We start from the raw sequence: 24500 nt of genomic DNA, 5'->3' as shown, positions 1-24500 counted from the left end.
AAAAAAATACATAGAAGCATGAAGACAGATTTAATAACACAAGTAAAAAGAAATGCATGGGCTGAATATTAAAAGTGCATTAGAAAACTGGTTTCTAGCCTAGTTTTCAAAATGCCAGGTTATCTCATGATTTTAATTAATAGTTACATAATAGTCTTAACAATTAGACCCAAAATTAATTATATCAAGCTGTTTCAAATCAACAATTATAGCAATAGCTAGTATTTACTGAATCGTTACTGTAGACCAGGGTTGTCCAAAGACAGAGGTCATGTTTTTAAATCACTTAATATACAGACCTCCTTCATGATGTCTGTGTCATATGGCAAGAGAGGGGGAAAAGGTTTTCTAAAAAAATCAAATAACACTAAAATGATACAACTCTGCATTTGTGCCATCCCTTTTTTAGCCTATTCTAAGAGATTCACACAGGCAAGTGTTCTAGAATTGAAACTGTTTCTCCAATACTAAACTCTAAGATTAACCTCTCTATGCCTGTTTTTTCATCCATAAAACTAAGATAATAAATGCAATAAAAACTGAGTTAATACAGGTAAAATGCTTAGAACAGTACCTGCCATAGTCAGCTACTATTTGTAACAGATAAGTGTTTTTTTTTTAATATTTTTTTATTTAGTTATTCTTGGGAGACACTGAGAGAGAGAGGCAGAGACACAGGCAGAGGGAGAAGCAGGCTCCTCGCGGGGAGCCCGATGTGGGACTCGATCCCAGGACTCCAGGATCACACCCTGAGCCGAAGGCAGACGCTCAACCGCCGAGCCACCCAGGCGTCCCTGTAACAGATAAGTTTATACTAAAGTCAGCTCTGCCTCTGCTTCTTCATGTGTAAGATGGGCAAACCATTACAACAGTGTCCATATTCCTCATAGAATAACTAGCTTGATAGAATGGAGGCCCCCTGAAGGCAGAAATTTTGTCAGTTTTGTCCTCCAATACATCCCTACACAAAGAACAGTACATAGTGCACACAAGGAACTCATTACTGTTAAATAAATAGAACTGGTTTAGTGTATTTATTATGAAAAAAACTCTGTAGGAACCTAAGGCATACCTTTCTATTTCATTATTCCACCCAACTTCGCTGGTTGATTAATTTACCTTCTTGCACTGTTTATACTCTATCTAAAAATCAAATTTTAAGTTCCAGATAAGAGAAATGATCACTAAATTTAGTACCATTTTTACCTATTGCTTTTTTCGCCATGTGATGCCTATTTCCCCTTTCACATATCTTACATAAAGTATTATACCTCCTTTTTTATTTTGGGAAAGTATTCATAACACAAAATTTAGTATTTTGACCGGCTTCAAGCATTCAGTTCAGTGGCATTAAGTTCATTCACATTGTTATGCAATCATCATCATTATCCATCTCTAGGAAATACCCCCCTTTTAAAAATATGGCTCCTGGTATACTTTAAGTTCTATTTATTAACTACTGTTGAGACAACTCAGAAATTGGTTACCTAGGCCAGTGAGAACTGTTTTCCCGTTTTGACAATCACGTTAACAATAAAGATTCTGTCAAAGTGGTCTGCTACTTGTTAGGCAAGAAAATTAAAGATATTTAAGGTCAGCCTTTCTGATTTCATGAGATGGGGAGTCACGTGTTTTGACATGCATTATCAGACACTAATTAACTAGTCGATTATACATCTATATATTTTTAAACCCTTTAAGTTTGAGCCTTTTACAGCCAATCTCAGTGGAGCCTTCTATTCCCACAGACCCAATATAAAGGTAGCATTGTTCTGAATTGCAGTTTAGGGAATTTTAAGATCTATTCGGGAAAGGCCAAGATACTTTTTTTTTTTTTTCAGCCTTCATCTCTGAATTGTGTATAGTCAACAGAAAAAAACATCTGTTTATATCCCATTTCTGCCTTATTGATACAAGAAGAAAAACACTGCCCGGCACAACTAGAATGCCTGCCTTAGAAAATATTCTTCCAGAGTTTAAGGCCTTGAATGAGAATGAGTTTTCAAATTTACAGCTTTATCTGCTAGTTTTCAAATATGCATTTCAAATGTCCTAAGCAAACTTCGGCAAACATCTTGACCAGGACAAAAGAACCAATGTCAATGTGTGACATGCTATTCTGTGAAGAGACACTTTTAATCCCCTCCAGAGAAGGAAACTGGCCACCACTTTACTAGATTTCATGTTTATGAAATGGTCACACAACAAACACATGCTATACTACAAACATAAACTTAATTTCTTCTGGAGAAGGGCACTGCCACCATTTTATTAAATCTCACCTTTATTTAGCAATTACACTTCTAATTTTTCATATCATTGTGTTAGAGGCTTTGCAAGGTACAACTAAGGGATAAATCCTAGACCAAGAGGACAAAGCCATTTGTTTTTTTTTTTAACTGCATCACGGGTAACCTGACTCCAGAATTTTTACACACAACTTATATTTAATACATCGAGCAATTTACTTACAAGGGAGAATGTTCTTAAGAGAAGTACTCACTCAAAGTTGAGCAAACTGCACGGAACAGTTTAGTAACCAAGGCAACAGGATTGAAATCCTAAGATTCCCTGGAACTAGGGGTTCCCAACCAGGAACAGCTAATTCTGTCACATAGCCTTTTGAAGAAGATGAATTGAACACCAAGCAGCTTATGGTGACTCAGGTGAGTTTGAAAATTAAACATAAACAACTCCAAGGTTGTACCTACCTTATTGTTAATGGTGAAATACCACAAGCCATAAGAGGCCTTTCCCACTGCAGTTATTCTTATTTTTCACCCTCTGTGTAGCTGCAGGGGTAGAGAGTGGGCATCCATTTACCTAATGAATGACTATTATGTTTCAGCTATGAATCACCTTAAGAGAACAGTTACACAGCCTTCTCTGGGAAATAAAGTATTTGAGAGAAAAGGAACACATAGCTATGTTGTTCTATCTAGTCCAAATACTAACACTTTCTAATTCGTTTCAGTGTTTAACCACCTGGTAGAATCAGTGGGTTTATTTTCACCTTAGCAAGAAAAATGCTTAACAGGTGAGTATTTGAGAGCTAGGGGGTGGGCTGAGGAGAGAGAGGTAATAATTGTGCCAAAAATAAACTGAACAACAGTCTAATATAAAGACTACAGTGTAAACCCATTGATTAGAGCTCTCCAGTTCCTGCAAAAGAAAGCAATAACATAGTAGGGGTATGAAACAAATTTCAAATCTACTTATTGACATTTCTCCAGAAATTATTGGTTAGATAGAGAAATGTATGGGGGAAAGGGTGAATTCTTTTCATTCTACTCCGCTACTGAGAATGTTTCCAAAGTTCCCATTGTTTTTTATGGCTCTGTTTAAACTTAGATCTTATTAGGGCCAGCGCTGATTTTCTCTCCTTTTTTGCAGTTCTCTGTTCTTCAATCCTCTACAGAAAGCTAACATCTTACCTCACTGAGATGCACCCTCCACTGGCTAGCAGGGACATTGAAACTTCAGTGTGGCTGTGTTGATGCTTAGGACACACATAAGCTAAGCACATGGGGGGGTCTAAATATACTACTGTTTTGGGTATTAAATCCAGATAAAGAATTGGTGATGCTGGAAGGTCAGCGTAATCACTCCAGAAAGTCAGCCACATGTATCCTGGAGAAGCCATACAATTTTGGCATCGTTCTAAGAATGCAACTGTACAAAGTCAGTCCAAACGGTCATCATGTCAAGAAATCTCAATTTGTGAAGAATCATATTCCCATAGAAAGGAGAACATTTGTTTTGAGTAGGTTTTTAAATGAAACACACACCACAAGTAAAATATAATTCACCTAATATAAACTCATTTTTCATATACACAACTTTTCAAAAACAAGCTTATGGCTTAAGCAAGTCAAACTCAGATCGTAGAAATACTTTTCCCTTGACAAAGTCCCCGAGACAAAAATAGATACCCAGCCAACAAAAACTATCCATCTTTCCATTTAAAAGAAGAAATCCAACCACAGTATAAATGAATCATCCGGCAACAAATCTACTATTAGTGAAACAAGACTACAGTTTAATAGCTGCTGCTATGTTTTAGACCCCAGCTGATTTAGTTCAGCGATATACATCTGACAAGATACTCTGGACCATGGACTGGCTGTCTCGCCACAGCAAACTTAACACATGATTATGCTGGTTAGAGTAATTTGAAGTTTCAGAAGGCAAGTAGAAGCTGAGGTGTCCCTTCAGGGGAAAAAATGAGCACAGAATTGAAACAGAGTGAGGAAGATGCAGGAATTCAAGCAAAAAAATAAAATGAACACACTGTGTGAAGGGGAGAATAGCCAGTGGAGAACGGGGCCAGGAGATCAAACCGGAAAGTAGAGCGCAAATAAGATGGGAGGGTGCCAGTTGGTGAACAGCTTTTCTACTCTAAAAAAGGCTGAGGGTTAGGTGCTCTGAGGCATAGTCAGATTCTGTATTTTAGGCTTCAAGGGCACTATCATTTATCTGTTAAAGCCTTTACTAAGCTAGGTAATCAAGTCCACTACCAAATTTTTAACTCAGTAGTTGTCTCCTCCAAAATTTGTATCTACCCAGAACCTGTGAATGTGATCTTATTTGAAAATAGGGTCTTTAGGGATGTAACCAACTAAGATGAGGCCATAGTAGACTAATTAGGGTAGATCCTAAATATGATAGACCTGGTATCCTTAAAAGAGGAAAAATTGAACACAGACATACAGGGAGAACATCACATGATGACAGAGGCAGAGATTAGAGAATTGCATCTGTAAGCCAAGGAATGCCAAGGAATGCCAGCAGCCTCCAGAAGCTAGAAAGAGGCATAGAAGAATCCTCCCACAGAGTCTTTGGAGATAGTATGGCCATGTTGAATCCTTGATTTTAGACATCCAGCCTCCAACACTATAAATTTCTGTTGTTTTGAGCCACCCAGTTTGTGAAACGTTGTTATGGCAGCCGTAGGAAACTAATGCAGGGAGTGAAGCATTCTGAAATGATGATTTACAGAAATTATTCTGGCAGTGATGAGTGGGATGAATTGAAAGGGGGAGAGGCTGGAACCAAAAAGACCAGTGAGGAGGATATTATAGTCATTCAGTCTTGGAAAACAAGAAGGATGTGGGCCAGGCTAGTGACAGTGGAACAAAAACAAAGCCAAAACCTAGAGATGTTGAATAGAAAGAACTGATAATACATGGTGAAGAAGAGCCAGACACATGAATGATTCCAAAGTCAGATAAAGAAGGATAGAGCCTCTTGCAGAAATGGAAAGGAACAGAAGAAACAAACAAGTGTGCTCTAAAGGACAGAAAGGGGAAAATGCAATTCTCTAATCTCTGCCTCTGTCATCATGTGATGTTCTCCCTGTATGTCTGTGTTCAATTTTTCCTCTTTTAAGGATACCAGGTCTATCATATTTAGGATCTACCCTAATTAGTCTACTATGGCCTCATCTTAGTTGGTTACATCCCTAAAGACGCTATTTTCAAATAAGATCACATTCACAGGTTCTGGGTAGATACAAATTTTGGAGGAGACAACTATTGAGTTAAAAATTTGGCAAGTTTGGTTTCAGATGAATCTAAAAAGTTAACAGGTGAAGCTCTGAGGAGAGTAACTTTTCAAGGTGGTTTAAAGCAACAGTAGCAGCCAGGGCCAAGTACTAGAGTAATGGGAGACACATACAACAGATGGGAAAAAAGAGAAGGATAGCCTAGTATAGCTTCCTTCTTCTCTCCTGGGAACAATTTTTCTGTCCTGTGAATATCGAACAGTAATTTACCCAGTGACCTCTTCTCGGCTCTGGGCTTTTCTAAACATATCAAGTCTCATGAACTCTTGCCTCTATTTCTAAGATTAATGGAGAATTATGAAATATATCTACCCTGGACAGACTCATTCACACTATCTATTCAGTTATTATAAGTTAAGCAAAGCATATAACTTATGTCTAAATAGCTTATTTTCTTTTTTCTTCTGGATTTCAGAATTCTGAAAAATAACCAAGCACAGAAACCAATATCTCTTTACTCTGAAAACTCTAACAAAGAGCAAACTTGGAAAGTCAACTGTAAAGGAAGTTTTAAAACTACTTCTGTGGGAAGCTGTTCAATAAATGGAATTGATACAACTGTGCAGCCATCTGTATAAAAACGATTCTAGAACCACTTTCATACTGTATAGTAGGACAAACTCAAATGGATCAAAGATATAAATGCAAAAAGGGAAACTACTAAGTTACCAGATTAAAACATTCTTTCTGGGGGTTAAAATTTTCTTAAAGGTATTTGCCAGGTAGATTCACGGAACTGTTAAAATCCTAAATCAACTTCAAAGCCAGAAGTTCAGTGAACCACTTGGGCGGGCAAAAAAGAGTAAATGATTAGCCAGGCCTACACTAAGTGAGCCAAACATTCCTCTTTAAATCAAAAGCTCCTTATTTCTTTTGCCTCAAAAATACAGGCACCTTTTCTTTTTAATACAATGTGTAATAGTTTCCTAGGTCTGTCGTACAAAGTACAAAAAAACGGGTGCCTTAAAACAACAGAAGTTTATTGCCTCACAGTTCTGGAGGCTAGAATAGAAGTCTGAGATCAAGATGTCAGTAAGACCAGGCTCTCTCTGAAGGCTCTAGGGGAGGATCCTTCCTGGCCTCATCTAGATTCTGGTGTCTGCTGCACCTTTGGCATTCCTTGGCTTAGAGGCACATTGCTCCACTCACATGGCCATTCTTCTTCCTGTGAGTCTTTATATTATTTCCTTCAGGGCATTTCTATCTCTACATCCAAATTTCCCCTTTTTTATAAGGATTGGAGCCCACCCCCAATGAGTTCATTTGAACTTGAAGACCCTATTTCCAACTAAGACCACATCTGAAGTACAAAGCATTAGAATTTCAACATATCTTTTTGGGGGAGCACAATTCAATCCACTTTAACACATTTTAATAGTAATACATCTAAATAGTGACCAAAAAACTGACATTCTCCATGCCAAATCCCCCTGGGAGTAGCAGAGCCACAGGCCAACACTTCCCACAGGGTGACCTGGGGACATCCGGCACCACATGTCACCCAACTAGAGATAAACATGATAAACATGCAGATTCTAAGGTCCCAACCCACACTCACTGCAACAGAACCCTGGGTAGGGTGAGGCAAAGAGGCCAAATGGGGCATTTTCCTCAAATACTCTCAAGAAGAGAAAAGGATTTTAAAAGCTTAAAGCATCTGAGCCAGGGAGCATCTATGGGCCCTCAAAGTTTCATGTGAGAGACAAATCTAGTAAGCAGCTGCTTTCCTTGGGCTCCAACCAGAGCTTCCACAGGAGTAGTGAAAAGCCGAGCTGGGCTGACTTGGAAGTGGAACACTCCAAAGAAAGCTCTGCATTGCCAGCCCAGAGGGACTGCCACCATTCATGCTAGGGTAATTCTAACCCAGTCCCCAGGCTTTTATTTACTGAATGGTTGCAAAATCTAAACCACGAATCTACCCTTAAACATATGCATTTGTCACCTCTCCAGGATGTCACCATACTTCCATGTCATGTTATCTTTCATCACTATGCCATGCCAAAACAGGCTGGAACACTATGACAGCCTGAGAGCAGGGTCCACTGGTCTGATTACAGGTTGGGGATCAGAGCACCAGATAGGATAGCCAAGTCCCTGGAATCCACAAGAACCTCCCAGAATAGAATATGTTCCTTGAAGATGCTCCCAGTTCCCACATTGAGGTATTGTGCCCTCTCCTTGCCCCCTTGTCCCTACCCATTCTAAGTTTTAAATTACATACACTAAGTGAAACTAACTTGCTGCTAGCCAACAGACGCCTGTTAAAGTCCTCAGAGCTCAAGCTGTGCACATTCCTCTGAATATTGCTCTGCCCCTTACAAAAGAGAGGTTGGAAATAAATCTTGCTAAGGCAGCTGCTAGAGAGATATTAGAACAGTAGGTAGATTCTGAAGAGAGGTAAAAGAGAATAACACCACAGCCCTAAAAATCACTTCTTCTTTATGGAAAAATTAAGTTCTAACAGGGCTCAGAGATTTTTTAAAATCAGAAGTTCCAAAAAAATCCCTTTATTCATTCATTCATTCATTCATTCATTCATTCATTCATTCATTCAATAAGCATTCCCTGTGCTTCACTGCTGATTTAAGTGATGAGGAAGAGTACAGAGTCAGTAAAGCTAATTACTAGATCTGTGATGAACACAGGAGCAGAAGAAGCCTTGAGCCCTGGAATGGCTAAGAAAATCATACACTCTCGAGACAACACAAGAAGCTTCTAAGAAACACAGCTTGTAGTCAATAGGAAGCATGTCCAGAAAAAGTGGATTCTCTCCTCCCAGGGCCAAAACTGAGCAAGAAGAGAATGCAAAGAAAATGATGGGGAGTCAGGGGCACAGAAAGAAGTGGGGCTTAATTCAGCATTGAGTCCTCAGTGACTGAGGCAGGAAAAGGGAAGGGGAAATGTTGCCTATTTTGCCACCAAAAGAATGATGAAGTGCTTAAGGTAGCATATTTCCCATGAAACTGAGCTCAACTATCATTTTCCTTTATTCTTCTTCCCGGGACAGCAGCTTCAGCACACAGTCCCAGATTTGTGCCTAGTGGTCAATGAGGCTGTCAGGTTTCTGGTTATCAGTTTTCAAAAGACAACAAAGAGCCCAGGACTAGATATTTATCCAAATAGTCATGAAATAGATAGAACTAGAACTTGAAGTATGAAATTGTCCTTGAGATATGTATAATTACAGAAAATTTTAGAAAAGGCATAATTTTCAATAAATCAAAGTAACAGTTTTATAATGTGATTCAAGCTTCTAGAAAAAAACTTAAATGTATTGCACTAGCACTGAAACTAAGAATCAGCCAGGTAATGACGTAACTGTGTGTGATGCAGATATTAAAAATATAACAACTTCACAGTCATTTTTTTCCTTTCTTGATCTTCAGATAAACACTCTTCTTGTTAAGAAGTTTTCACCATGTACTGAATAATAGTAAATTAATATTTAGTGATATAACCCTTTTAAAACTAAATTTCTATCCATGGATACATAATGTAAAGTGCTTTTTTAAAGATGAACAAATTTCACAATAAAGAGAAAAGCCTTTTCTATAGCTAGATATCAAAAAGCAGATATAAACACATTATTTTAAAAAAGCATCCCTTGCCAGAGCTGGGTAGGTAGATTTTATCATTCTTGCTGTTGTTTTTAAATTGCAAAGGGAAAAAAATAATTTATTGCTGTAAACTATAGTCAGGTCTAATATAGCTACTTTACAGATTGGAACTTGACTACCACAACTGCATGATGTATTTTATCATAATGATGTTCATACTTTGAGTCTAAGTAAAGAAATATATCATCCACTCAAAAAATATGCCCCACATGTTAAGAAAAAGGAAAATTCAACTTAAAATCACCAACATTTGAAAATCCTGACAATATTCTATTGGTTAAAAAAAAAAAAAAACAACTTCTTGAACTACTAAAATAATCCAATTAATTATTTTTATTAAAATTCATCATGCAAAATGAAATCAATTTGGGGGGTTCCAGTCCAAGATGGAGACATAGGAAATTCCTGAATTCACATACTCCCATAGATATAGTAAATCTCTAGCTAAAAAGAGCAATTTCCTCTGAAACTAGCTAAGTGATTCCTACATACTGGGAAAATGAAAAAAAAAAAAAAAAAAAAAAAAAACCTCATCAGAATAGGTAGTAAAGACTACCTATTGTTTGTATGGTGAGAGACATACTATTACCATAAACCTCCCCCCTCCCACCGTCACCCCACCCCCACCCCCGGAATAGTGACAAACAATCAAGAGGGAACTCAAAACTCCCATAAACTCTCTGAGGAGTAAAAGATTTGGAACCAACATATAACACTCCAGCTTTTGAGACTTTCACCTAACAGATGAGCCACCAAAACAGGTGGCTCTGAAATACATGAGAAATAGAAGACTACAGCAAACAAAGAAACTTCTTTATGAGCTTATAAGGACTCACTGTCTATTCTCCCAGGATTCAGCATGGAAAAAGTGAACATCTCCTAGTCTTTGTCTGAAAGGGGTCTACTTGCATATTTTAAGAGCTGCTATTTGAGAGTCTAATTTAGCATCATCTAAAGGCTGTGATTGTCTTCAGAGACTGGGGAAGCAAATAAACACCATTATCCCTATAGTCTGATCCAAAACTCACCTATCTCTCCCTAAAAGGGTCTTGTACACACATTCTGGTGCCCCAACTTTTGTGGCTGCTGCCCAGGGAACTCATCCTTTGATCACCTGGTTCTATTGGCCAGCAGGGCTTATATTTGCCAATCCCACAGGCCTGTAGCAAACAAAGAAACAGTTCCTAAGGGGCTATCCCCCAGGGCTTAGAACAGAGCAAATAAAAACTCTCATCTCAGTCTTTCCCTGAAACTGATTTATTTGTATCCTTTAAAAGCTGCTATCCAAAGATCCAGCTACCAATTAGCCTGAATCTAGGTGTTCCCTGAGATCCACCCTTTTGGGATACTGACAAGTCTTGGCATACCCTCAACTAAGGGAACCACTAAGAACAAAGAAGCCTGCCTAGACAATCACAGAAGTCTGAGAGACAACCAAGAGCTCAGGCTGGACTGAACAATGAGGTGACCACTCCATCAAGGCTAGGAGAGGGGGCTATTTCATCTAATGCACAAGAACCAACACAGAGTCAAGGAAAATGAAGAAACAGAGGAATATATTCCAAACAAAAGAAATAACATAAAATTCCAGAAACAGACTAACAAAATGGAGAGAAGTGCTTTACTTAATAAAGAGTCCAAAATAATCACAAAGATGCTTACCAAAATCAGGAGAACAATACATGAACAAAGTGAGAATGTCAACAAAGAGACAGGAAATATAAGAAAATACTAAACAAAAATCACAGAACTGAAGAATATGATAAGTACACTGAAAAAAATAATATAGGGGTTCAATACAAGGCTAGATCAGATTGAAGAAAGGATCCACAAATTCAAAGACAGGATGGAGGATTCATCCAATCAGAGGAGTGAAAAGAGAAAAAGAATGAAGAAGAGTAAGATAGCATGAGGGACTTATAGGATAACATCAAGAAACTCAGCATTCACATTATAGGGATCCCAGGAGAAGAGAGAATGGAAGAGGTAGAAAGCTCACTCAAAGAAGCAATGGCTAAAAACTTCCCTAATCTGGGGGAAAGAAAGAGACATCCAGATATAGGAAGCCTGAAGAGTTACAAAAAAGATGAACCCAAAGAAAGCCACATCAAGACACATTAAAATTAAAGTGTCACAAGTTAAAGACAAAAGAGAATCTTAAAAGCAGTAAAAGAAAAACAACTTGTTACACACGGTGCTACCACCAGATAAGGCTATCTACAGTTAACACAATCAGCATGTTTTCAGCAGAAACTTCACAGGTCAAAAGAGAGTGGCATAATATATATTCAGAGCACTGAAAGAAAAAAACCACCAACCAAGAATACTCTACCCAGCAAAGTTATCCTTCAGAATTTTGAAGGAGAGGTCAAGAGTTTATCAGACAAGCAAAAGCTGGAGGACTTCCATCACCACTAGTCTTGCCTTACAAGAAATGTTAAAGGAATTTTTTTCAAGCTAAAATTAAAAATGCTAATTAGTAATAGGAAAACATATCAAAGCATAAACATCAATGGTAACATAAAAATAAAGTTAAATTCAGAATACTCTAATGCCATAGTGATAGATAAATCATTTATAAATCTAGTAGGAAGTTAGAAGACAAAAGTAGTAAAAATAAGTATAACTACAATAATTTATAATGGATGTCCAAGGTAAAAAGATGTAAATTATGACATCAAACATAAAACATGGAGGGAGAATAAAAAAAAAAAAAAAGAGATTAAAATGTGTTCAAACTTAACTTGTCAAAAATCACCAAAATATGTTATAAATACCAGTTGTTACATGTAAGCCTAGTGGGAACTACAAAGCAAATATCTATAGTAGATAAAGAAAAGATAAGAAAGTAATCTAAGCAAACCATTGCTAGAGTCACCAAACCATAAGGGAAGAAAGAAAGAAAAAAAAAAAAAAACAGAGGAACTACAAAACAACCAGAAAACAATAAACAAGATGGCAACAAGTACACATCTATCAATAATTACTTTAAATGTTAATGAACTAAATCCTCCAACTAAAGGACATAAAGTGACTGAACTAATAAAAAAACAAGATCCAATTATATGCTATCTACAAGAGACTCACTTCAGGTTTAAGAATACAAAAATACTGAAAGTGAAATATAGAAAAAGATACTCTACACAAATGGAAATCAAAAGAAAGAAAGGATTGTAATATAAAATAAAATTCAAGAATTTAAAGGAAAGATTGTAAGAATACAAAAAAAATCATTACATAATGTTGAAGGGGTCAATCCAACAAGATAGAAAAACATTTGTAAATATTTATGCACCCAACAACGGAGCACCTAACTACATAAAGCAAACATTAACAGACCTGGAGAGAAGAACAGACAGCAATTCAAGAATAATAAAGGGCTTCAAATAACTCCATTTTGAACAATGAATAGATGATCCAGACAAAAAAAATCAATAAAGAAACATTGGGTTTAAACAACTCACTAGACTTAATGTGAGAGGTATCTCATGGTCATGGATTAGAAAAAATAATACTAGTAAAATGTCTGTATTACCCAAAGCAATCTACAAATTCAGGTGTAGTCTATCAAAATTCCAGTGAGGTTTTTCACAGAAATAAGGGAAAAAAATCCTAAAATTCCAATGAAACTATAAAGACCTTGAATAGGCAAAGCAATCTTAAGAAAGAAGAACAAAACTAGAGGCATAAGCATCAAACTTCCAGATTTTAAACTATATTATAAAGCCATAGTCATAAAAAAGTATGATATTAGCATAAAAACAATGATATAGATCAAGGGCACAGAACAGAGAGGCCAGACATAAACTCAAGCATATGTAGTCAATTATTTTATAACAAAAGAGCTAAGAATATACAATGAGGAAAAGATGGTCTCTTCAATAAAAGGTGATGGGAAACTGGACAGCCACATGCACAAGAATAAAACTGGACCTCCATCCTACATCATACAAAAAAATCAATTCAAAATGAATTAAGGACTTGAAAGTAGATGTGCAACCAAAAAAACTCCTAGAAGAAAATATAAGAGAAAGAGTTCCTTCACATCAATCTTGGCAATGATTATTTTGGATCTGACACCAAAAGTAAAGGCAACAAAAGCAAAAATAACCACGTAGGAATACATCACTAAACTAAAAATAACTTTAGCATAGCACAATGAAAAGGCAACCTATTAATGAGATAAAATATCTGCAAATCATATACCTGATAAGGGGTTAATATCCAAAATATGTAAAGAACTCATATATCTCAATAGCAAAAAAGACAGTGTGATTTAAAAAAAGGGCAGGGAGCACCTGTGTGGCTTAGTCAGTTAAGCATCTGACTCTTGCTTTCAACCAGGTCATGATCTTAGAGTTGTGAGATCAAGCCCTGCACTGGGCTCTGTACCAGGACTGAAGCCTGATTAAGATTCTTTCTCTCCCTCTGCCCCTCCGCACCCTATCCCTTGCAAATTGCAAGCATACTTTCTTAATTAAAAAAAATGGCAGAGGACTGAATAGACATTTTTCCAAAGAATACATACAAACTGGCCAAGAGGTAGATAAAAAGATGCTCAACATCACTAATCGGTAGGGAAAGACAAATCAAATCACAATGAGATATCACATTATATCTGTTAGATTGGCTGTCATCAAAAAGACAACAGATACATATTGATGAGTAAGGAATTCTTGTATACTGTTCATGGAACTGTAACCTAGTATTTCACAGCCACTGTGAAAAACAAGATAGAGGTTCTCCAAAAAATTTTAAAATAATTATATGACCCAGTAATCCCACTTCTGGGCATATATCCAAAGGAATTGAAAGCAGCATTTCAAAGAGATATCTGTACTCCCCTGTTCACTGCAGTATTATACATAATAGTCAAGAGAGGAAAACAACCTAAGTGTCCATCAACAGATAAACAAGTAAGATCTGACAAATCTAGATCCAGATATAGTGGAATATTATTCAGCCATGAGAGAAAAAGGAAATCCTGCTGTTTGTAACAACATGGAAAGATCTTAATGCCTTATACTAAGTGAAATAAGCCAAAGAGGGAGAAATAAATGCTGCATTACTTTATAAATAAAGTAATAAATTACTTAGATGTGGAATCAAAGAAGACAAAAATGTCCAACTCAGAAACAGAGCAAAAAAGTGGTTGCCAGGATTTGGGGGATGGGACAAATAGGGAGAGGTTGGTAAGAATATAAACTGTCAGTTAGCAGATGAAAAAGGTCTGAAGATCTAAATCATGGTGATTATCAATGATAACACTGTACCCTATAATTAAAATTTGCTGAGAGTAGAACTTAAATGTTCTCACCAAAAAAAAAAAAAAAAAAAAGTGAGGCGATGGATGGTGTTAGTTAACTAGATGGGAGGGGATCCTTTCACTAAGCCTAAGTATTATCAAATCAGCACAACTTTAAACATCTTATAATTTTGTCAATACTTCACTGAAACTGAAGTTTTTAAAAATGAAATCAACTCACAATTTCTTCTTTATCGATAGCATCTAAATATTAACCAAGGACCCCTGGGAGGCTCAGTCAGTCGAACATCTGACTCTTGATTTTGGCTCAGGTCATGATCTCAGGGTTGTGAGATAGAATCTGCCTGAGATTCTTTCTATTTACCTCTGCCCCACCCACCTACCTCCCCACCCCCGCTTTGCACTCTAAATAAATAAATAAATAAATAAATAAATAAATAAATAAATAAACTCTTTATAAAAAATAAAAAACAAAGACTAACCAAATGTTCCATGCAGGTTTTTGTATCATGCAGTTAATTCCAAGTACTTCTCTTAGAACTGGCTTTCTTACTACTCTTAACAATGATTTTTTTTTTGTCTTCCCTATATATTAACCTCGAAGTATCACCATGCAACATTGCCTATATTAGATTTTTAGTACTGTTTTTTTTTTTAAATGACAGATGGCATTTGGATATGTAAAAGCTTTCCAAAATGTGATTTTGTCAGTTTTCTGTAAAACTTGGTAATTATCTTCAAATTTTTTCCTGAAGACTTTTTCTTCTTTTTTTTTTATCTTTTTAAAATCAATGACTATTTTTATTCTGCTTGGTCAGACAAGTAGGCTTCTGATTTATAACAGCTGTATTTCAATAGTGCACAAACACACAATTTCATTTCTGCCTTTATAATCCTTTTTTTTTTTAACCATCAAGTAATAAAGCATCATTTGGTCCAAGGGTTTGGAATCATTTCAGTCTTTTAAACTAATAGAATCAAGTGGTTTTGCTATACATCTTATTATCATAAATTTTGTTTAATTCTGGGTTAAACAATGGGATAGCTAAGCATGGACATATCTTCTTTCCCTTGATTTCTGTCTCCATTTCATTCCTAAATTTAGAAGATTACTGCTATGAATGCTTCATTTACTGCTAATATACTTGAACTTCATTCCACTATTTCACATGCCCTTCAAATTTTTATAATTACAAAAATGTTGTGAAGGAAATCTACAGATAAGTATGAAAATATATACTTGAGTTCGACAGTGTTCTGAACTAATACTGACAAGACTTCAAGAGGGAAAATATATGCTTATAGGATAATAAAACTTAACAGCAACCAAGAGTCGGTTCTCAGATATATGGTCATTATTTGTTTTGTTTTGTTTTTCTCTTTTCCCAAAGTATTTTTTAAAAGGTGGTACACAAATACAAAGATAAAGCCTATAATAACCACATTACATTTAGATTTGCTTACATGGATCTGCTTCACATGAGAATGGTAAGCGAGGTAGGTGCTCAATAAAACTCTTAATTTCAAAGATGGCCAATATTTTTGATATGGCAGTTGGATTGACCCTAAAAATCTAAATATGCCTGTCAATCCCCATGTCTCCATTTAATGCAAGCTCCACCACCTAAATGGATGCCCTCTATCAAGTTGGGAATCAAACATTATTCAAAGGACCACATGTTTATATGTTAATATATGCAAATACATGAAATAGTCTCCAAGGCAGACATTTGTTCACTTGGTCTATAACTGAACTGTGAAATGCAAGAACCAAACCCCACATTTATTTAGTTTGATTTAAAAAAAAATCTCATGCTTCATAGGTAATAATTAATTTCATCTATTAAAAGAAACCAAGGAAGACAATCTCTGTCTAACACCATTACTCATTTGATCTATAAGCCCAGAAAAAAGATTTAACTTCCTCTTGCCTTGGTTCATCTATGTTAGCTCCTGAATGGATATGTTGGAGCATGGAGGAGGTCATTTTCTAGTCTTGTTTCCATAATAACTAGAGTTCTTCTCCCTGAACAACAAGAGCAATAGTCAAGTTTTACAGGAACACCAGTTCTGAAAGAACCAACTGAATGACCAAGTGTCACTTCAGCCAGTGCATCTTTCTATCAGCTCCTCTCAGGGATGAGAACCTAATTTATTTTTCTTTTGTATTGCCTTTCTCCTAAATTATTATGAGTAGACAGTTAAGTGAATAATTGACATTCAGTAAAGATACCTATTATTATATCTCTAGTCAATAAAAACCTTAAAAGAAAATACTTTAAAGTAAAACTGTCTATAACAATTGAGGTGTTTTAAACAGAAGTTCTTAATATTACAAATTTGCAGCACATGGATCATTTTGTGTTAAAAATTTCTGACAATATGAACACATAATATTACATACGCTTATTATGTTGTGACCATCCAAGGTTCTTTGGTTAAAAATAATATCAGGTTAAAGACTTTAATCTTCCAGATTTGGATTTTAAAACATTATTTCCTAGTTTCCAGGAGAATTATAGTATGTTGATAGTAAAATAATAAATTCAGATGTAACCTTGAAACCAATTCGACAGCAAACTGTTGTTTCCCACCACTTCTCCCATGACAGCAAAATCAAGTCCTGAGTAGTTATTGACTCAAATCAATTTTGAGCTTAGAGTTCTTACCTGGTACCCTCTTTGCCCAGTTGATCATGTGAACCAGCTCCCTGTCAGCAAGGTTGGTCAGCAAGCCCATCATCGAAGCTTCACTGAAGGGTCTGGATGGGTCATAGTCGGAATAGATTATGGGGGGCTCAGCCTCTAACAAGGCACTGACCATCTGATCGGCTGTCAGGGACAAGGCTGGGCTGTTCTTCTTAGTATGCTTAAGCAAGAGAGGGCTTGGCCAAAGGCTGGAAGTCCTCACATCTCCAGAGGACCCCACTTCATTCCTGCCCTCCCCATCATCTCTCTGGCGTTTGTGTTTCAACATTCTTCCTCCTCTTCGGTCTTTCCGTATCCCTGAGAACAAAGGGAAAAAAGCACCCTGTTTATTTCTTTTTCTCATATAAACTTTCATGCTAAAATCAACTTAATTGCTAACAGCCTTTATTTTATTTACAGAAATATTTTGAGGCACAGGTGTACTAGCATTTACCAACCAGCTGCCTAAGAGGAAAAACAGGCTTTGATGTGTAGCATTCGCCAATTTCCATGGTGTAAATGCTCCCACTGTGATAAATTTCAAGCTACTTGTCTGATATTAAGTGGTTTACAAAACTCCTGAAAAGTTAACAGTAGACTTTTATGGGCCAGTACAAGCTGATTTTGACAAACCATTTGTGTATGTGTGTGTGTGTGTGTGTGCATGTGCAGGTGTGTCACAGATGCTACAAATAGAATGGAATTATAATTAGTTATTCTTGAAATATGGCTTAGCATCAAAGACTTCTACTGTGAATATTCTTTTAACAGAAATTTAAATGACAATGAAAAAAAGCACTTTCTAACCATCTTTATTTTCCAAGTAGGCCATTTAATGGAAGACACTGAAGGGAAACGACTTATTGGAAATGCATCTGACAGCCTCTGGCTCCCACAGGTGCTCAGCAAGTCTTTGATTGCAGCCAAGCTGCACCTTATCACCTTACTCAGTACTTAACCTAAGACCGCCAAGTCATTTACCTGGCTCTAAGATTTTCACAAATGTATTTCTCTTTCCCTAATATAAAAGCTTTTAAAATAATTGAAAATAATTGCCCCCAAAGGCTTACCCAGCTGTGGTTCTCACTAACTAAATTATAGGGAGAAGGAGAATCCAATCTCTTTTGCAGTGATTCTTCAAGGTTTCAGCTCAGCGTCTTAACCTGGAAAAGGCCATGCTGTAGTGCTGAAATGTATCAGCAGAAACAAATATCTTAAAAAGACAAAAATTAACACAAGCTTCCATATTTTCAAAAATGTTCATCAGGGTGCCTGGGTGGCTAAGTCGGTAAAGCGTCTGCCTTCAGCTCAGGTCATGATCCTGGGGTCCTGGGATTGAGCCCCACATTGGGCTCCCTGCTCAGCAGGGAGTCTGCTTCTCCCTCACCCTCTCCCCCCTGCTCATGCTCTCACTCACTCTCTTTCTCAAATGAATAAATTATAAACAAAAAATATTTTAAAAAATATTCTCTCGCCAAAATATGTTGGACAGCAACAGTTCTTAGATTTATATGAAAAAATAATCATTTTGGTAAAAAGCTAATACAATTATTTTTAATATTGAAGACATGAGAAGTACACACTTTTGTAATATATTACCTGTTCTCTCCATAACAAATGAATAACTAATGTCAGAACTTTGTTCTATTCTGTTCTAATTTGTCAAAGAATTGAGAAAATTTGTGGTTGTGAATTTTTTAAGTGTAACTTTTATTCTTATGTCTAGATTAGATATATTAGACAACACCTTCAAAATATAACAAAGTCAAAGACCCTATTTATTCAGTATTAAAATAAGAATTTCTAAGAACTCTTGGAATAAGTAATAATAGTAAAGATTATCATCACTAATACACAGCACTCGCCATGTATTTTAAGCACTTTATCTACACTTACATAAAAGCACTTTATAACTAATTCAGTCCTCACAATGATCTTGTAAGGTAAATAGTGGGAAACAGCTACGTAGAAAGGTAAATGAACTTGTCCAAGACCATTCTATATTAAGTATGACTTGAGATCCTGGCTCTAAAATGAAGATTTTTTTCAGTTAACAGTTTTAAAATCTTAGCAATTCTCAACAAAGTTAACAAATCTAAAAATATCCAGAAGTAAAATAACTCAGATGAGAACAGTTGTATCTGACCCATCATTGTCCTTAGACATTTCAACTAGTTCACTGCCAGGGGTGCTAATGAGAGAAGACTATCTGAATTAAGAAAGACGATACTCTCTACTCTCAGCTCATTAGTACAGACCTGGAGTTATCATACCCATTGCTGGATGCTACCTGTATAAGAAAAATAAACTTTTTAGAGTAACTAGGATGATGGAGAGATGTGAAATCAGGTCCCATGGAGATTCGCTGAGCAACTAAGAGGGGTTAACATAGAGAAAAGAAGACTTAGAGGAAACATGAATGTCACCCTCAACTGAGCTAGCCTATCCTGTAAAGATGGTGTTATGATTTGAAAGTTTGTATCCCCCAAAATTCTAATGTTAAAATCTAATCCCCAACTGATGGTACTTGGAGGTGGAGCCTTCAGTAAGTAATTAAGTCATGAAAATACAGCCCTCATGAATAGGATTAGTGCCTTTATAAGAGGCCAGAGAGCTACTAGGAGCTTGCTCTCTCTACCATGTGAGGATACGAGAAGACAGCTTTCTGCAAGACAGGAAGCAGACCCTATTCAGACACCAGATCTGCTGGCACCTTGATCTTGGAATTCCCAATCTCCAGAACTGTGAAAAATAAACGTTTGTGGTTAAGCCATGCAGCCTATACTATTTCTGTTATAGCAGCCCAAACTAAGTAAGAGATGAGTTTGACTTGTTCTTTAAACTAGGTGAGAGAAGGATTCGACTTGTTCTTTATGAGCCCAAATGGTAACCTAGAAGAAATATGTGGAAACTTTGATTAGAGTTCAATATAAGGAAGCAGTATGCAATAGTCAAAGCTGACAACAAAGAATCTGCTGCCACGGGAAATGATACTTTGGATCACTGGGGATTCCCAATAATAAGCCACATGAAGACTTTATGGGGATATTACTGAAGGGATTCATTTATCAAGTGAACATTTGCACTAGGTGACCTTCAATATACTTTCTCAAGACTGTATGACTCTATGGTCTTCCATTTGGAATGTAAGACCAGTAGCCTTGGGATGAAAAAGGTGGGTGGGGGGGTCAAAAGCAAAAACTTACTTTACAGTCACATTTCTTAGGAAATTTTGAGGTCAGAAATTTGAGAAGATGAATTGTGACTGGTGTTTACATACTTTGGTTGGGGACTGGGATAAAAAGAAAAGTGCATTGTTCTTTAGTGTTAGTGTATTATTCAAATATTCTTTATTTCCCTACTCTACAATTTTAGAAAAAGATTGGGAATGTGACTAGATATTAGAGGAAATCTGCAGCAGCCATGAAAATCTTTTATTATTTGATCTACATGGAAAGATAAAATCAAGGGATTTGACTAAACAAAAAATGGTTAAAAATGATACTGTTTTTCCTAGGATGAAATCAAGAGTTACCTGATCACAACTATACATAAGCAATTTACTTTTTAAAAATAAATGTGATTATAAATGTAATTTATTTGTTAAAATTTCAAAGGGGGGCACCTGGTGGCTCAGTGGTTAAGCATTTGCCTTTGGCTCAGGGTGTGATCCCAGGGTCCGGGAATCAAGTCCCACATCAGGCTCCCCACGAGGATCCTGCCTCTCCCTCTCTCTCTGTCTCTGCCTCTCTCTCTGTGTCTCTCATGAATAAATAAATAAAATCTTAAAAAAAAAAAAAAGGTTTCAGAGGTAAGGATAGGTTTATACAACAGAACAAAATACTATTACCACCCACTTTAAAAGTCCCCAGCAGTCATTGTACAGACAATATGATTTCCAGGAAAGGATTTTAGGCTCAGTTTAGGTACTAGTAGTAGCAGTTATCAAATTCAAATTTATCAAAGTATGTATTCATTTGGTAAAAATGTATTCACTACTTATAATGAATATTCACAGATGATACAGTGGTAAACAAAAATAGATTATGCTACCATCCATTAAGTTTTCAGCTTAGAGAGAGAAAGACATCAATCAAGAATCATTCAGTAGTCACTGGATGAATGAAAGAATGAACAAAATTCCCAAAACACAATGGAAGGGAGGAGGTGGATCAAGGAGGAGAAGACAAAGAAAGCTTCTCTAAGAGAGGAAGTTACATTTAAGCCAAATCATGAAATTTCCTTTTCTGGAGAAATTTAGAAGAAGTATATTCAGAGGAGTTGAGTGTCACAAATAGATGATCTAAGGTTGTTGAACACAAACAAAAATGGCCACAATAGACACAAGTGGATATATCAAGGAGAGAGTAGAATATTTATTAAATCATCAGATAGTCAAACAGGGAAAGATGGATTCAATTAGCATTAACAAGTATTTTCTCTACCCTTCAATGTACTATATTTTTCAAACATCAAAGTCCCTACAAAATGTACAAACAGGGGGCACCTCAGTGGCTCAGTGGGTTAAGCATCTGCTTTCTGCTCAAGTCATAATCCCAGGGTCCTGGGATGGAGCCCTGTGTGTCCTGCTCTCTGCTCAGTGGGGAGCCTACCTCTCCCTCTCCCTCTGCTCCTCCCCACCCAGTTCATTCTGTCTCTCTCTAAATAAATAAAATCTTTTTTAAAAACACACAAACAGAACAAAAATAGAATATTGTACATTTTATTTGTTCAACTGCATGTGGTAGGACCCTAGGGCATAGCTCAATGAGGAAGGCATCCTTTTACATTGTAAATGGTAATTGTCACATACCAGTGTCATTTACCAGTGACAATATTGCACAAATATTTTATATGAGTTCAAAAAAAATCAAATTGGAATTGAGTGGAAGAAGGTAAAAAAATGACCCATTTTCTACTTCTATTTTAACCTAGGTTAAATGAGAATCACAGATCAGAGCCAATGATTACAGGCTGTGTTGCTATGGAACATACAGCCAGTTAATTATATAGAGTAATGGGGCATAGGAATGACATGTATAATTATAATCCAAAAGTAAAATTAAAAACTCTATGCTCTCCACCAAGACATTTTCCGGAATTATTTGTAGAGCAGTAACCTAGATTGATATGTATTTTATTTAAGCTCACTTCCCTTTGTCTAATTTAACTATCGGTAAAAAAAAAAAAAAATCAAAAGACCAAAACTGAATTCACAAAGCAGAGATAAAAAAACAATTAGCTTAAATCACGTAAATATTAAACAGGCAGCTCTTGACATCAAGACATTTATTTTTCAGCAAATAGCATTTTAGCTTGTAATGTCATATAAACAAGATGTAGTGTCATTCAATACACTAAAATATCCTTTTCCAGAGTGGCTGAGTAAAATATTCAGCAGCACAATACAAATATCTTGCTATGGATATACTAGTGTACACACATTATTAGCTCTCAGGTTGTGTTACTGATTAGGTAACACTGGCATCAAAGCAAATTCCTGTATACTCTCTTTTTAAAATGTTAAGCTTGCAATAATTCAAGGATTACCCACTGGTTTCCTATGAAGGATTAAGAAAATAAATTATCTTTCATCCAGCAAGCCCACCATTTAGTGTGAAATGCCACCAGTTTGAATTTTATACCCTTGGGTTAAGCCTTCTCTAATATCCTTGTCACACTGTTGCAAGGATTTAGAAAGACTGAGTATAGAACTTCCACTTAGCAGCACTCAAAGTTAATTTGAATGATTCTAATCCACTAGGAAGTGTTAACTTAAAGGAATTTATTAAATTAAGTAACATGGGCAACTGGAATGGGAATAAAAGGGAGAGAGAAGGTACATATGGTTCTCTCCAGGTTAAGGCAAGCTGTAGGGAATGTCCCCCAAGGCTGCCTGGGATCTGCAAGGTATGCTATAAAGCAGCTCAGGGGCTGAGTTCAAGCAAGGAAAAATGGTCTACACACATATCAATTGCTTCAACAATTATGTCCTGGTCCTAAAGTAAAAACATCTGTCCTATGGATCATACAAGTTAGTTTAAAAGATTACTTCTAATTAAGTTTGTTTAATCACTTTTTTTTTTCCCATTCTTTAAATTCCTTGGCCTGGCTTCTGTATCTCAGGAAAAATTAATACGTTATCTGAATATTCATTAATTAAAATAATTCATTGGATTATTTGCTTGTAATGCATTCTCCTTTTTAAACCTTTTCTGAAATGATCTTTTTTCTTAATACCCTGTGCCTCTACAAAAAAGCAAGTATAACTAGTAATTTTTCCAGTTCCCTAAGACTACTTTAATGTATTATTTAATAATACATTAAATAATACATTATTTTAATAATGTATTATTAAAGCAGTAGTCCTAAGACTACTTTAATGTATTATTAAATATTTCAAACATTTACATAATCACTTTTCTTTTGTTTTTCAAAAATTTCACATTATTCATGAGATATTAAAAAGCCAAAGAAATACACTAAAAGTGTTTTAATTCAGTATGTTGAAGAAAACAGAAGTGCTAATTAGTTAATTAAATAAAGGTAAGAGCTAATAAAACTTGCTCCAGAGAAACTCCCCTGCATCAATTCTAATGCTTTATCTTCAAATATTAGACATGTATCCTATAAGGTGGAAGCTGTTACAGTGGCCCACTAACAGGAGAAATAAGTTTAGAATAACTAGTGTGCCCTAGGTAACTAGTATGCCCTAGGTCCCAAGGACAGCTCAGAGATTTGAACGTAAGAGACTTATGTAACCATAAATTGTTATTTATATAGTCATGGCCCCTAAGTGTACCAGGTCAAGGGACTATGCATTATCCAGTTCTTTAAGAGCAATTTAATGCTCTTTGCCTCCCTTCTTTCACATACAAGAAATCACCACAACCTAGTATTCCCTTGTGTATTTCTTCCTTGAGCCTCTTTCTTTCTGCCTTTACTGCCACCATCCTACTTCTTGCTCCCATCCCTTTTTGCCTAGATCAATGCAGCAACTCCTAATGCGTTTCCTTGCCTAACTTCAATTTCCCTTCCAATCTAATTACCTCGCAATTGGCAATTGGTTTATCTTCATTCCACACCCAATTCATCCTGTTACTTTCTGTCTGAATCTCTCAAAGACTTCCTTAGCTTACAGAAACTTTATGCTCTGAAAACTTAGTTCTGAGGAAGTATCACAGGTGGTGTAGTTGGGACTTCTGGTCACCACATTTTCCCCGTGTCTAAAGCAGCTATGTCTGAGTGTGTGTGTTGTGTTGGGATTAGGGAAATAATTTATTTTTAAGAGGTTTACGGGTTCTACTTTACATTTAAAAAGCCACTGACCCACTAAATAAAATCAAACATTACATTAAGTCTCATGA

The 24500-nt window shown here is 36.2% G+C and overlaps 1 protein-coding gene across 6 annotated transcripts in view; it reads right to left on the bottom strand.

Annotated features, from left to right (window-relative positions):
- ESR1 (estrogen receptor 1) overlaps window positions 1-24500 on the bottom strand; it is a 382657-nt gene that overhangs the window by 146420 nt on the left and 211737 nt on the right. For all 6 annotated transcript variants that reach the window (XM_041742947.1, XM_041742948.1, XM_041742946.1 and 3 more), the window contains one exon: window positions 17116-17451. In XM_041742947.1, coding sequence (XP_041598881.1) covers window positions 17116-17451 — 336 coding nt within the window. The remainder of the gene's footprint in view (window positions 1-17115; window positions 17452-24500) is intronic.

The sequence above is a fragment of the Vulpes lagopus genome, chromosome 2 (assembly GCF_018345385.1).
Source record: "Vulpes lagopus strain Blue_001 chromosome 2, ASM1834538v1, whole genome shotgun sequence".
Lineage (NCBI taxonomy): Eukaryota > Metazoa > Chordata > Mammalia > Carnivora > Canidae > Vulpes > Vulpes lagopus.
The sequence above is the reverse complement of the archived record's forward strand: the minus strand, read 5'-3'. Positions and strand labels throughout refer to the sequence as shown.